This window comes from Xenia sp. Carnegie-2017, unplaced genomic scaffold (genome assembly GCF_021976095.1).
Source record: "Xenia sp. Carnegie-2017 unplaced genomic scaffold, XeniaSp_v1 HiC_scaffold_25, whole genome shotgun sequence".
In the NCBI taxonomy this organism is placed as follows: domain Eukaryota; kingdom Metazoa; phylum Cnidaria; class Anthozoa; order Malacalcyonacea; family Xeniidae; genus Xenia; species Xenia sp. Carnegie-2017.
This window is the reverse complement of record NW_025813488.1, coordinates 7,691,549-7,705,103: the sequence shown is the minus strand read 5'-3', so window position 1 is coordinate 7,705,103 and position 13,555 is coordinate 7,691,549. Positions and strand designations below refer to the sequence as shown.

Sequence of the window (13,555 nt, the reverse complement as noted above, 5' to 3'; positions counted from 1 at the left end):
ATAAGAAGCGCAAAAAATAATTTTGTTTGTGATCGAACCTTTTTCTGCCATTGCGTGTTGGCAGATGTTGACTTTGTTTAGTTGATGGTTCTGAAACATTTTTATGCCACAGTTTTTTGTGACATGTGCTAAGGACATGCAACTGGGAATTAAGGTTAAATTTGAGTGTTTGTTCCATTTTGATTTCGCTTCATTACCTTAGGTGCAATTATTAATTATTCTCATTTTCTTTTATTCCTCTATGTTGCTGAAGAAATTTTATTACAGTTGTTTGTTTCGTGTAGAAAAATTTGCAAAGAGAGAATCCTTACGTAGAGGGATCCTTTTTTGTTTTTCAAATCCAACCATATCCATTTCCAGCCTTATATATACATCTTCACATCTTTTCACAGTTCAACCCTTCACCCGCGTATTTTCAAATGCAAGATGGCGGTCAAACGACCTCTGTGGTCTTTATTGACGATTATTTTCATATTTTTTTCTTCTACAGCATGTTTGTTTGTCCTTTCACGTCATAGGCCAACATTGCAAGTGAAAGGTGGAACATTAGCCGGCGTGGATAGTAACACGACTAGGTAAGAAAGAACGTAGACTGTAGACGGAGAGGGTCACAAAGTGCAAACTTCATTATGACTTGACTTGACATAGTTGTTTTAGTTTTAAATGTTTAAAAATCGTATGCGTTCCAAAAATGACTACTGTACATCGTCTTTTTATCCAAACATCGTTTCCTATGATCTTATGTACACTTTACTTCGAAGTTCGACTCATTTCAACCAAAGTTACGAACCAGTCATAAGACTTGAGAATCATTGTACTGCTGTGCAGTTGACTTTATTGTGTGGTAAATAAGATTAGATGATCTTCCGGACGTTAAATTCAGAGTGGACGTTTATATCTTGTGTCCAAAGTCTCTGACTGCATTTTTTCGAAATAAAAGGTGAGAATAAATTTGTTACAGCTTGATGTAAATGGTTTTGCTCGTGTGTAATGCTGTAGGGCATGGGAGTGATAAAACTGAAATATTGAAAATATTTCGTCTATGGTTCTTATTGCTTATTAACGGGGTAGGGTCCTTTTTTTTCAGTGAATTGCATTTCCCAAAAAATCTTGAAGAACTAAACAAGTTGGTGGGCTTGTTAAGAAAGTATCAACTACAAAATCCTTTCTTTGTGTTTGTGTTGTTCTGCTGTGCTTATCTCTACAAACAGACTTTCGCAATCCCTGGATCTGTTTTTATGGTAAGATGTGTGCATAGGTATTTGTTACATATGAACAAAGGTCATGTCGTGGCATTATTTATTATATGTCATTTGTAGAATTTGCTTGCTGGTGCTTTATATGGTTTAAAGTATGGTGTGCTTTTTTCTTGTATCCTCACTGCATCTGGTGCTTCATTTTGTTACTTATTATTCAAACATTTTGGTAAACCTGTTCTACTTTATTACTATCCAAACAAACTCAAGATTTTACAAAACAAGGTTAGTTCAATAACATGTTGGTGTAGTTTTGTGTCAGTGATTTTACCTTTACACTGGTTTAGGTAAAAGAGAATGCTAACAATCTATTTGGGTTCCTTTTGTTTCTACGATTTTTTCCAATGAGTCCAAACTGGTTTTTGAACATGGCATCACCTGTACTTGAAGTACCACTGAGGCTTTTCTTTCCATCTGTTTTAATTGGTCAGTGTATATTATTGTTAATTCATATGACGAAAGTTCACCTGTGATCTTTGCAGTATGTATACTTTTATAGCAGATGTCTTTCTTTAATTATTTTTTTCTAATTAGGATTGTTTCCATACAACTATGTTTGTGTTCAGGCTGGTTGTTTACTAAGCGAATTGGTTTCCTTGGATGAATTGTTTACAAGGAATGTTATTTTGAAATTAGTGACCATTGCAGCCATGTCTTTAATTCCAGGTATGATTATAAAAAGAATCAATTCCCAATCAATGCCTACTAAACAAAATTAACATGATATTCTCAATCAAAAAAAATTTAAAAAATTTTATTTCTCTCATTTGAAAAATGTAATTATCACAAGTTTCTTTCAAAAATGAATGAACTAATGTATTGGTGTCAATAAATAAATGAGCAACCATTGTAAAGGAGGGCATGTCATCACTGTCCCAAACACTTTATCCTGGTAACAAAGATCATCCATGTTGTGGTCTACATGGTAAACGAACACAGCTGGAGTGATTTGCATTATGGTATTAAATCTTTTTTAAATTATATTGACTCTGTGATGCCAAATGATGAAGCACTACCTAACCCAAGACCGATAGCAAGGAAGTAGGCCATTATTGTTCCAGCAGTTTCAGCATGTTTACTTTCGACTAAACTATAATGCAGAATAAAAAGTATCTTGGAGGACATGTCACGTAAATTCAATGTCATTGCATTTTATGTACTTACTCTGGACCATACATCATGCAAAGACTGCCTAGATATCCATTACTAACAGAGAAGAGAAGATTAAACACAACTGGCCAGTAATCCTCTTTAAAATAGACTGTTGCATTACTTCTCCGTGGCTGATAGTTGCAGAAAGCAAACAATGGAATAAAAACAAATCTCAAGATAGTGCAACCAAGCATCCAATAGCCATCAGGTCCAGGCTAATAACGATGAATATTAGGAATTAAAATGTATTCGAATTTGATTGTGTTTGAAAATGTGAGGATACAAACTTTCTGAACGAATCCAGCAATAACTCTACCAGCAAAGTCACCAACATTGAATAATAAGAAACATACCACTGGTGTGAAAAACTTTCCTATAACAGGTAATGTCCAATCATTGAAACTGTTAGAGTGTTTGAATAGTAGTTTTGGCAATGGTTTTTACTTATTTATGTAAACATAAATTGTCTTTTAAAATGATTTTACTTTTGTAAAATATAATTGTTCAGAACTTTTAAATACAATGGTCTGAACGACATACCAAAATACACTTCTTACCTGTCCACTCTGAGCCATCACCATTGTTTTCAGATTTGATGCCAGACAAGACAGCAGGAAATGTGGCCAATGTTACCAAAAACACCAAGACAACAGACAAACCTTGGTGCCAAATCTTTTTTGAACAAGACTATTAGAATAATGATAACACAAAGTCTGAGTCACAAGAAATTTCACCTTTTTCATAATGAGTTTGAACGGGGGCACCGATTTCACTAGCTTTACTTCATGTTCAGGAAAGTTATTTTCCACTTTATCGTTCTCCACTAAATGAAGAATTATGAAGAGAAAAAATGAAACAATAATGTGTGGGAAGTAATGAAAAATACTTAAGTCAACAGAATCTGTGCTCTCATCATCTATTTGAACTTTTTCACCAAGTGAAATTATGAATGAGCATTTAATTCTGATGTGATATTGAATGGTCTAACCAGCACAGTATACTGCTTCCCGATGGCCATCAAGAAAATGCTTTGAGAATCTCTACAGTGCAATAAAGCTCATTAATGTGGTAAGTAATAGTCAATTGATAAGAATTGCCTTATTGGACTTACTATTTTATAAAGACCAAGATATGATATCATGCATATGATCAGCACAACTACAGCAGTCAAGAAGTACCAGAAAGCACTATCATACGGATCAGCACTACCTTGAAAGGAAGTAACTTATCATACGTCATTGGTAAAAGAAAGTTATCGAAAACACAACCAACCTAATTTAGAAGAGATATCGGCAACACAAGCAAATATGCCAGCAACACCTTGACCTGTCATCAAGGCCTGTGTGTATTGAGGTGGCATCATGCCAGCAAGACCAAAAATTCCTCCTTGATACACTGCACCAAAAGCTATAAGTGAAAACAGTTTCTAGGGTTGTTTGCAACAGTCAATAAGAGTACGTTATTGTACAAAATTAAGGTATAGCTACTTGTACAAAAGTTGTGTGACATCAACGTTATTTCTTAAGGGTAACAAACTGGGGTATCAAGTAACTAGTGGTGTGAATGAAATGGTAGATTTTGAACAACATACCGTTGATTAAAGCTATGATAATCAAAGTGATGGCAAAAAATAATCCTTTCCCTGTAACAATATCAGTAATTCATTATGGCACAAGAAGCAATATGAAATGGGTCATAATATCAGTGTTATCTTACATTTGTGAACATCAATCTTCACTAATATTGTTGTAACAATAAAGATCACTATCATCAATATCAATGGAACAATGATTCTTTTCTTAAGTGGAGCCCTTGCAAGAAATTGGCCATTTTATACGATGCATACCTTGTCAAGAGATTGTTTATGATCTTGTTTTACTTACTTGTGCTTAAACATGGTATTTAAAAGGAACGCAAGCAGTAGTGGTCCACATGCAGCCAAAGAAAAAAAATTCTCAAATTCATCTTGATAATTTGTGTTTTTCAACTTTGTAGAGAAGTACTAAAAGGGAAAATAGGTTATCAGTACAATGAATTTTTCATATCTTGAAATATGTAATGAGAAAATCTGACAGAGCGTACTGCTTGTGCTGTGATGAAAAAGTTCCAAGGTAGCACAGTTCCAATTCCTTGAAGTAGAAGGACGAAGTAAACAAGATTGAACCTGAACAAGAGACAAGCATGTAATTTGAGCAATATCTTACAATACAAAACTTTGCGTAATGATAAATATACAAACAAGTCAAAAACAAATAGATGAGAATACTGAATACTGACTCAAATGAACGAGACTTTGATGTTCTTCATGGTGAAAGTTCAAGTGTCATTGTGTAATATTTACCGTATGTCAAATTTTCTGAAGACTTCATCCCATGTTATCACTTAGTAAGACTTACCTGTCCTTCGGAATTTTTCTCTGGCCATTTACGAGTCCTTCAACACTTTCATCTCGCTCGTTCATGATGTCGACAGTTATAAAGATCAATTGTACATGATTTATAATGCAACTATCAAAATTACGAAACAGTTAGCACTTTGAAATTTTTATAAATACATCCACTCAATGACTCGAGTGATCATAAGGTGGTCGTTAGAAGTTCGTCAATGTAAAATGATTTCGTCCTACGAACTCAAGATTATGATATTAATTTCTTGAACTGTGAACACTCCATCAAATTTGAGGTACAATACACTTGAACAATTACTAATGTTAGCAATGAGATGTTGTGAAACAGAAAATGAGCCTTTGATAATACCCGGTAATCAAGATTTACCCGGGGGTTACAACTGTGCGGTCAAAGTCTACCGACTTTTGCAATATTGGCAGATGACGTTATTTTTTGCATAATTTAACCGACTTAATTCTTTCCAAAGGAAAGCACGAACGACCCAATTTGATAAAAAAATGACGTTTTTAGACGTCAAGAACGGAGGACCCAAGATTCACGACGATCTCTTGATGAATGAACGAGGTAAGAAATATAAGGATGTTTATCAAATACTTTTAACGGGGGCGCGTGTTACCCATAAAATTGGTAAAAGGGGGTACTACGTTGTGGGAGTAATTTTGATAGTTTTTTGTTCTTTGTAGGGTCAATATTTATGTGTTTCATAGTTTGAGATGAACCAACTGTTTGTCTCCTATCAGTTTTTGGACCAACTTCTCATACATAATTCACAAAAAGGGTATGTCATATGCCTGCCCCACTCCTAATGTGAGGTCTCTCTTGTGAGAATAAATTTGTCATTAGTATAATTGTTTAACACAGTGCTTTGAGAAAATGCCATAAAAGTCACATAATAACTCACAGTTATCTTCATTTTTAGCACATATAATGAACATTGCCTACCCTAAGAATGCCAGGAGGTAAGTCCTAAAATGATATTATAATAATTGATACAATTTATTGGTTACACATTGTTTTCTGCAACAAATAAGTTTATCATGCATGTATGTACAAAAATATAATCGGAAAGCCTATAATTTGTTAATGTAAGGTACTTTGCATGCTACAAAATCTTTTAATCAATGGGTTCAGCAATCAGGGGTGCAGTGAATTCAGAATGTCGTATACCAAATGAAAACTTTGGAGCAATTTTCTTGTTCATGTAAACCTTTAAAACATAAACCAAAAATGTAAATTTTAAGTGCATGCCTTAATATAAAACTAGTTGGTTGAAGTATATTGCCTTTATCTTACCTTTTCTGGGGAATATGTACCCGGGCCTGGTTTCTGAGTGTTATCGCCTGGCATTGCATTACGTGCAGTCATTGAATATGCTGGTAACCTTATTTTCACCATGTTAAGGTTATTGACATGATATGTGCCAGGTCCAGGAGTCTGAGGAAAAAAATACAATGGTTTAAATTCAAATAAAAGAGATCCAGTGTTGCTAAAGTTACCTTCTGCAGATCTTCATGAAAGCCTCCTATCTTACTTCTACCCACTAAACTGTAGGATGGGGCAGATTTCTTGCCAATGGCTTTTGGACCCAGGATTCCTGGTAGGTTGTAAGCATTTGGTCCAGGGGTCTGATCTTTCTTACCAATCTTTGATCTTGAACCAAATGAGTACTGTGGGGGGTATTTGTGGTAAGGATACTTTTGTTTCTCTGGTGAGTAGGTTCCTGAAAAATATGAACACTATTTTAACCATCACCAAAATTTTTGCTGCATCAAGATTTCATAAACATGACCAGAATTTAAACATCTGTACATGTTTGAAATATTTTGCAAATAATAAATACGTGAGGGTTAATAGTATTCTCTTTATAAGCGTATTTTAGACGTGCGTTTCCGGCTGTAGTAATTAGTAACATTTAAATTATAATTTTGGCATAATTAAAATATCCTTTAACTTTTGACCTCATGAATAATGCGCTAACATTGAAGCATTCTGGCCGATAAAAGCTTGTTTTTTTTTCTACAAATGTGCATTTCCCATATTATAAAACTTGTTAAAGGCAAAATAGCCAAAATAAGAAAATTCGCACTTTGTGTTGTCTCTCGATTGCTTCCCAAGTGCAAAGACCTCCCTCAATCAAAATGTCAATACAAGGTCCAACCACCTTGACAACCGCATTTCGCCTTTATATAAACACGCGCAAAAAACGAGTTTTCGTATCGAAACACGAAGAAAATACGAATATAATGATCGCGAGGCTAACTGTCCTCTCACAAACATAAGTTTGGAAAGAATTTCTGCGCAAAGGATTTTTAGAATTTTTGCCAGGTTTTCCTGTGTTTCGTCGTGCGACAAAACAAAATGCACTATTTTGCATGTCATCGCATAGGATTCGTCTACATCTTCCACTGTACAACTATGGGATTGTTACATTATTTAGTGTCTTTTATGGCATGGTTATAGCAGACTAACCTGGTGCAGGCGTCTTGAAAGACCCATTTAAATACGTTCTACCAGCCAGCGAATATCGAGGTGTGCCCTCTTTTCCCGTTTTTGTAACGTTTGAAGGAACAAGATAAGCTGGACCAGGTGAAGACACTTCAAGGTTGAACTGATTTGATTTAAAGCCAAAGGTATATGCAGGTGCTTTGTTTTTTGATGGATCGTGCTGGTAATATCCTGTACATCCTCGTAATAGATAGCGCGCTGGACCAGGACCGCGAAACATCGCTCCTATCTGAGGCCGTTTTATCGTCTCCGGTGCCATTCGAAGTTTAGTTTAGATGTTTGTTTTTTTAATGTTTGTGATCACTTGGCCAATAGTGACTAGTAATTATATAAAGAATACGAGATATCCCTTATGATGGCAGATATCAGCTCATTTGCTTTGTATCGCTATCGTTATGAGCGTCGCACTCTCGTTAGTTGAATATTAATGAATGACTGAAATTTAAGAAGGGCAAGTTTTGATTTATTCGATTATAAAAATGATCATAATAATAATTAACGTCAGCAACAGTTCAAAGTTTTCTTCCAGATTTCCTTTGACTTTTTTGTAAAATGTTTAAAAACTTCCCTCTTGTCATTTCTCGTGCTAAAAAAAGGAAAACACTTCATTACACTTTCATAGGATTGTGCAAATTTGCATCAATTACCTTCTTCTAAGCCAAGTTGGTAAGCAAGATTTTGAAGGCCTCGGACTTTTTCCATTAGTTGCGCTGTTGTCAAACTGCCAAATTCTTAATAACAAATACAAATTAATTGATCAATAAACTTGGCTTTTTTAAAAATAAATGTAACAAAGAAAACCTTGCAGAAGGTCCATATCTCCATCGCTTAAAACTGTTGATAAGTTTGTTTCAACAGCAGTATCAGGATAAGGCTAGAATGAAATTTTACATTCCGCATTTCACATTGTTATACGAAATAATGAGTTTTATTGACTTACACTTGATCTTAATTCCGCAAAGTCAGAGATTCCAGGCACTAAAGCAAGATAAATATACATAGTAAAAATATGGGAGGGATGAAATCAGGGGGGTGTAGTCTGTCTCAAGCTTTTGGGGAGGGGCAAAATTACTGTGAAATTTTTTCAAAATAATTAACTATGGATGAGCAATACTATTTTTACATGTTTGTAAATGTAGATCGTAAATGTAGATTGTTTTGACTCTGAAGATGACTACCGCTAAGGTTGTCGAAATGTCAATAACAAAACAGTCCTTCTCAGGACTATACCAACCTGGATGAGCAATACTATTTTGATTCAACATTGCTGTTTTAGTTATGGCCAATAAATTAGAAATACTTTTTGTGTTGAATGTTTTGAGGCATACTCTCAACTACTTAATATAAACACCACACAAAAAAATCCCCCCCCCCCAAAGAAAAATTATTGTCAGTTTGTAGATTCTAATTGAATAAACTCCAGATAATCAAATATAGTATTAACTATATAGTAACTTGCTAAATGCCAATGTAAAGATAAGGGCACTTGTGTTTAAGAATGACATATCTTGAATTCAAGAAACCCAATTCTGAAATTATCAATAAAAAGTGGTACACTCAGTTTCGCTTTTAATGTAGCAACATTATTTGTTGATAACTGTCATCGTATTAACCAGTTTGAACAATGCCCAGTTTATCATATTAAAAAAGAGCAATAGCAACTGGTCTTTTTGAGACTGGTTGTGATTCATTGACATAGCACTCATGAAAATTTATCTGGAGGGGATTTTCATTTTGTGTTGTGCTTGGAGTATTTTCTAATCAAATTTCTAACAGCTGAAATATGCTTTCCATAAGCACAAGTTTTAAAAGTCGAAAATATAAATTAATAAGTATCATAACATTCAATGAATAGCCTATTGTACTAGAGAAAGGGGCCCCATTGGTTGTGTTACGCCACTTGATGAAATATATCAGAAAACTATAAAATTAATATAATTATGAGACGCATACTCTGATCAGGCCACAAATCTGGCGATGAACGATCAAGTCTTTCAAAGCTCAGTAAACCTTGCAACGATGGATCTAAATCTATAACAAATCACATCAAACGCACACATGTAAAGCACTAAAACTTATTTAATTTCAACAGTACGTAAATTTACTTAGATTAGTTTTTATTTAGCAAAGTCTACCGTAATTTGGGGAGCTGAGTTTTCTCTCCATAATGTCTTACGTGAACATATGAAGATTTTACAATCGTTCTTGTTTTATGTTATCCGCCATTTTGAATAATAATGCTGGGAATATATTATAATTAATCACCATGTAATTGATGACCACCATGCTGTACAAAGACTAGAGTTGTACCATTAGACAGATTTTCTAGGGGTGCAGTCGGTTGCCACCCCCAAACATTAGATTTCACCTCCCAGATAAATTGTTCATCCCTCTAAGGAATATCTTAACCCCTTCCTTATTTTCAGCAAAACAAACCAGTAGTACAGTTAAACTAAATTTTTCAAGGAAATGTTTAGACTACCTTTTGTGGCGACACTACCCTACCCGACAGCCTCTAAAATCCTTACACCTTTACTTTAGTTTGTTTTGCATTGCTTGCCAGGTAATGCCCCTAAAACTCATAGCACCACCCTAGTGAAAAAATGAAAATTTCTCCATGGCTTTTCCAAACATAGACTGTGGCTTTACCACACACACACACCCTAGATGAACAAGTAAAGTCAAATTATAGGAAAGAGAATCACGAAATGTTTTCCCTTTGAATTGAATGAACAACACTATTGACAGAGAAATACGCAGAATTTCAAGGGATCTCTTTCCTAATTTCTTAAAACTTTTTTGACAATTGACACATTCATTTGGTTGATTTGCGATTTATCACGGTTTGTAAAGCGTTCTTTGTTCTCAATTTGTAGCTTGCAATTGTCAGTTTTTGTACTTCTTAAAATCATGGAAATGGAAGTGGTAATATTCAGAGGAAAGAACAGAAAAGTAAGATGAGAAGGTAAAGTGTACTTTTTCCCTTCGAATTTAAGAAATGGTGAAATATGTCGAAACCGAACTGTGTTTTTTGTTGTGCGCTTGTAGATCGTTTTCACTCATTCCTTTGGGATCAACATAACAATGGATGAAGTCGCCATATTGCTGTACCAAACAAAAGAACTTCGTTAAAATTATTTTCAATAGGTACGTCACATCAACATGGTGGCTATGACGTCAGGTGAAAACGATCTATAGCGGTGTGTGCATATTTTGATATTAGAAATTATATTAAATTCCCATGAGCATAAAGTATTGTGTGGTTGTAAGAAAGATAGATAATATATGCACGTTACAATATTTTAAGAAAAAAATTTCAACAATTGACCAAAGTCTAAAGGACTCCTTTTCTACTCCCTGTATAAGTGAAAATCATTTGGACGAAACAAATTTAATCGGATTTACGTATAACAATTGATATTTTCTCAGCAACCATAGCGACATATAAAAATACACTTGTTGCAAGAAAGAATCGCTGTAATGTAAAGATTTAAAAATGTGGTCCTGGGGGATTCATCTAGGTTCGGTTGTGTGCACTTAAGAAAGCATTAAAGCACATGAATTGCAGCTGAAACAAGCCAGATTGAATGTGAACAGGAAGAGCAACAGCATGGCAAAACAACGGAGAAATCGAGTTCGATAAAGAGCGATAACTTGGATATACATACCTATTTACAAAAAAAAGTCTAGATTAAAAGACCACATCAACGTTGATAATGAGGAAGAAGTAGCAGATGACTGGAAGGGATTTGCATCGAAGATTACACGCAAATTATAAACTATCAAAGCGGAATTACAGCGATGTCTACCAGAATATTCTTGTGCTATAGTACATATACCGGATCATACCTGTTAACTTAGCATTTTGATAAACATGGAGTTTATATCGAAGCAGCAAAGTTATCACAACGAGTGTCAACGTGACGAAACAGATCAGTTTTAGAAGGTCGTTACACAATGGTTCAAATAACAGCTAGTTTTCTATTCACAGTATTCAAAGAGAAATGTTTGCTGCGTCGTCAAATATGTAGTCAAAATGAAAAAACAATAAACACTTCGTTAATATGATCTGGATGTTTACAAGCATTTTGAGGCCCTTTCTTCAATCCCTTTGAAGAAGTTATCATTTTGGAACTTGGCTAATACCTGATGCTCTAACGTCGATTCATAAATGTATCGTCATCCTCATATATAACTACAAATTGGAATGATCAAACTAATACTGACAGAAGCCACTAAAAGAAATCCATCGCCGTAAGGAAACGTGCTGCTTACATGAAACATCTGTACAGAAATAACTATCTCTATGTCTTTCAATATAAGTTATCCAAGGTTATGTATACTTTATGTATGATCAAAATAGCATTGATGTATAAAATTTATAACAACGCTTGCACTCCTTCCGGACACCTTAATTTTACCAATACTGATATTTGCTTTCTTGCAATCTCTTTGACTCGAAGCTCTTCCATAATTTCGTTTCGAGACCTTGAAAGGTCATTTTTTTTGCATTAATTATTACAAAGCAGGAATGGCACATTAAATTGAGCATTAGTCTCCAACGAACTCTCTGGTCTACTACAAGACACAACCTTTCGAGGTTGCAAAGTGGAGGTTCAAACCCTGTCTGCAATAAGGTATAGTTAGGTCTAGGTTAAGCTAAGAAATGAGAAAATAGTGCTGGTTAACAGTGCAAAAGTGGCATTTCTATTACTGTGTTTTTAGAGAATGGAATGCGACACTTAGTATAAATTCAGAAAAATTCGCTCTCCGATGAGAAGGAGGAGAGCGAAGAAAAAAAAAAGATAGGATCCCATGCAAAAAACCACTCTTAAAAAAACTAAGTCTTTTGCTCAAATTTTTTTATGACTCCCTGTGATCAGGGAGTTATTTTTTTAAATTTTGAAAAGTCAGGAAACCCAAGAGCAAACAGAACGCCCTAATATTCCCTTTCTTACCTCCGTACACTTGTTCCTCAATTCAACTTTCTGTCTTCCACATCCGCCTCGTACACCTAAGTGTGTCAGCAGAGGGGCGAACCAAGGATCTTGTGCACAGGAGGTCAGTGATGTCGAACTAAGCGCCCAACATCGGCCAGTTGAGCTAAGCGCTCATCATCGAACTCTTAGGTTTTTTCGCGTATTTGATCATTTTTTTAAACTTTGAAGTGAAAGAAAACGATGATCCAGATCGGTATTGAACCCGAGATGGTGCGATAGCCATACTGACAACCACAAGTGTTCCACTCAGTAAAGAAAACAACATGGATTTGAACCTTGAAAGGTCTGAGCACCGCACCGATAACTATACCTCTCATCCAGAGGAGGGACATACGACTTCGATGAAAACATGTCAAGTGATTAGCAAAAACAACATTTATTGCATCCATTTCTTCTGGCTCAAATTTACAATGTTTAGTATGTTTGACTTATTATTTGTCACCCTCACTCCATTGATGAAGAAAGGAATTTACTTGGCTTACCTATCAAGCTCTAAATAACATAGTTTGGCATTTCATGTTCTTACAGCAAGGAACAGGACGTATAAAGTATACACAATTTTAGGAATTGCCATGTGGTAAATGAAGACATTAACGCGCATGTTCCTTAGTTTAATGTCGTTGGAGGATTATTTTGTCTGTTTAGACTTAGCTAACGTATTTTTTATTATCATACATAACAACATTGTAATAGCTTCTACAAAAACCAATAGTTCCCGTGGAACAGTCATCACTTTTTCTTATTCTGTGATTGAGTTTAAGCACTTACCTATGCAAGTTTACAGAGGCGTATGACATTCTGTAAAAATCGTTCGCTTTTCTTTGTGGCTAAAAATCATACTCGTGTTTAAAGTTGACGTTGTCCATTCAACACTAAACTTATACAGTTACGATGCGCTTTGGAACAAGAAATAGTATATTTAGCAAAAACGTGCTTATAGTAATATAACAGACTTCAAATGTAATCAATGTAATCGTCATTTTATATGAAAAAATGTTGAAAAATCTTGGGGTTGTCTTGTAGACTTTTAGTAGACTTTTTCTAACATAGTTTTTACTGGATTACGAAAGTGGTGTGTTTACAATTTTCAAAAGACTAAACTATAAAGAAGAAATTACTGTTTTTGGAAAAATTTACAAATAAAGTATATTGGAAATCTTTGAGGTACAAAACGAATCTAACAATATTGTACTTATCTTAAATACCTGATTCCATAGTTAAGCTTTGTCAAAGC

The 13,555-nt window shown here is 34.8% G+C and overlaps 4 protein-coding genes across 8 annotated transcripts; 1 reads left to right on the top strand and 3 right to left on the bottom strand.

Moving 5' to 3' along the window:
* The first annotated feature begins 372 nt into the window (after positions 1-372).
* Positions 373-11,736, top strand: LOC124453714 (transmembrane protein 41A-like). Of its 5 annotated transcripts, none has more exons than XM_047004555.1 (12): positions 373-575; positions 1,088-1,241; positions 1,320-1,481; positions 1,544-1,682; positions 1,791-1,922; positions 5,327-5,380; positions 5,736-5,775; positions 6,218-6,413; positions 7,254-7,446; positions 10,198-10,286; positions 10,370-10,502; positions 10,843-11,736. In XM_047004555.1, exons 1-8 carry the CDS (start codon positions 427-429, stop codon positions 6,228-6,230), a joined length of 843 nt encoding a protein of 280 aa, XP_046860511.1. In that variant the 5' UTR covers positions 373-426; the 3' UTR covers positions 6,231-6,413; positions 7,254-7,446; positions 10,198-10,286; positions 10,370-10,502; positions 10,843-11,736. The 5 variants fall into 5 exon arrangements, with proteins under 5 accessions (XP_046860511.1, XP_046860509.1, XP_046860510.1 ...); XM_047004556.1 differs by lacking the exon at positions 10,843-11,736 and adding an exon at positions 5,500-5,594 and having other exon boundaries at positions 374-575; positions 10,370-10,648; XM_047004553.1 differs by lacking the exon at positions 10,843-11,736 and having other exon boundaries at positions 10,370-10,648.
* LOC124453712 (equilibrative nucleoside transporter 3-like) lies at positions 1,990-5,181 on the bottom strand. The gene is made up of 13 exons (XM_047004551.1): positions 4,805-5,181; positions 4,491-4,572; positions 4,292-4,410; positions 4,125-4,219; positions 4,000-4,050; positions 3,681-3,815; positions 3,520-3,617; positions 3,397-3,448; positions 3,143-3,231; positions 2,966-3,080; positions 2,696-2,781; positions 2,421-2,623; positions 1,990-2,346 (listed from the first exon to the last, which is right to left on the bottom strand). The coding sequence occupies exons 1-13, from the start codon at positions 4,867-4,869 to the stop codon at positions 2,235-2,237; spliced, it is 1,302 nt and encodes a 433-aa protein (XP_046860507.1). The 5' UTR covers positions 4,870-5,181; the 3' UTR covers positions 1,990-2,234.
* On the bottom strand, positions 5,725-7,726 carry LOC124453715 (outer dense fiber protein 3-like). Its single transcript, XM_047004558.1, has 4 exons — positions 7,286-7,726; positions 6,313-6,536; positions 6,110-6,250; positions 5,725-6,023 (listed from the first exon to the last, which is right to left on the bottom strand). The coding sequence occupies exons 1-4, from the start codon at positions 7,578-7,580 to the stop codon at positions 5,931-5,933; spliced, it is 753 nt and encodes a 250-aa protein (XP_046860514.1). The 5' UTR covers positions 7,581-7,726; the 3' UTR covers positions 5,725-5,930.
* Positions 7,763-9,552, bottom strand: LOC124453717 (protein lin-52 homolog). The gene is made up of 6 exons (XM_047004559.1): positions 9,457-9,552; positions 9,275-9,352; positions 8,262-8,299; positions 8,123-8,195; positions 7,969-8,052; positions 7,763-7,907 (listed from the first exon to the last, which is right to left on the bottom strand). Exons 1-6 carry the CDS (start codon positions 9,485-9,487, stop codon positions 7,834-7,836), a joined length of 378 nt encoding a protein of 125 aa, XP_046860515.1. The 5' UTR covers positions 9,488-9,552; the 3' UTR covers positions 7,763-7,833.
* Positions 11,737-13,555: the final 1,819 nt, after the last annotated feature.

What these genes read in the sequence shown, in the direction of transcription:
- LOC124453717 (XM_047004559.1), bottom strand. Translation starts at nt 9,487, where the DNA reads ATGGAGAGAAAACTCAGCTCCCCAAATTACG. An exon ending in ACTCAGCTCCCCAAATTACG is followed by an intron (nt 9,353 to 9,456) that starts GTAGACTTTGCT and finishes GATTTGTTATAG; the next exon opens with ATTTAGATCCATCGTTGCAA. An exon ending in AGATTTGTGGCCTGATCAGA is followed by an intron (nt 8,300 to 9,274) that starts GTATGCGTCTCA and finishes ATCTTGCTTTAG; the next exon opens with TGCCTGGAATCTCTGACTTT.
- LOC124453712 (XM_047004551.1), bottom strand. Translation starts at nt 4,869, where the DNA reads ATGAACGAGCGAGATGAAAGTGTTGAAGGACTCGTAAATGGCCAGAGA. An exon ending in TTTTCATCACAGCACAAGCA is followed by an intron (nt 4,411 to 4,490) that starts GTACGCTCTGTC and finishes TTTCCCTTTTAG; the next exon opens with TACTTCTCTACAAAGTTGAA. An exon ending in CGATATCTCTTCTAAATTAG is followed by an intron (nt 3,618 to 3,680) that starts GTTGGTTGTGTT and finishes CTTCCTTTCAAG; the next exon opens with GTAGTGCTGATCCGTATGAT.
- LOC124453714 (XM_047004555.1), top strand. Translation starts at nt 427, where the DNA reads ATGGCGGTCAAACGACCTCTGTGGTCTTTATTGACGATTATTTTCATA. An exon ending in TCAAGATTTTACAAAACAAG is followed by an intron (nt 1,482 to 1,543) that starts GTTAGTTCAATA and finishes ACACTGGTTTAG; the next exon opens with GTAAAAGAGAATGCTAACAA. An exon ending in TCTCTTGATGAATGAACGAG is followed by an intron (nt 5,381 to 5,735) that starts GTAAGAAATATA and finishes CTTCATTTTTAG; the next exon opens with CACATATAATGAACATTGCC.
- LOC124453715 (XM_047004558.1), bottom strand. Translation starts at nt 7,580, where the DNA reads ATGGCACCGGAGACGATAAAACGGCCTCAGATAGGAGCGATGTTTCGC. An exon ending in TTCATGAAGATCTGCAGAAG is followed by an intron (nt 6,251 to 6,312) that starts GTAACTTTAGCA and finishes TTTTTTCCTCAG; the next exon opens with ACTCCTGGACCTGGCACATA. An exon ending in GTACATATTCCCCAGAAAAG is followed by an intron (nt 6,024 to 6,109) that starts GTAAGATAAAGG and finishes TATGTTTTAAAG; the next exon opens with GTTTACATGAACAAGAAAAT.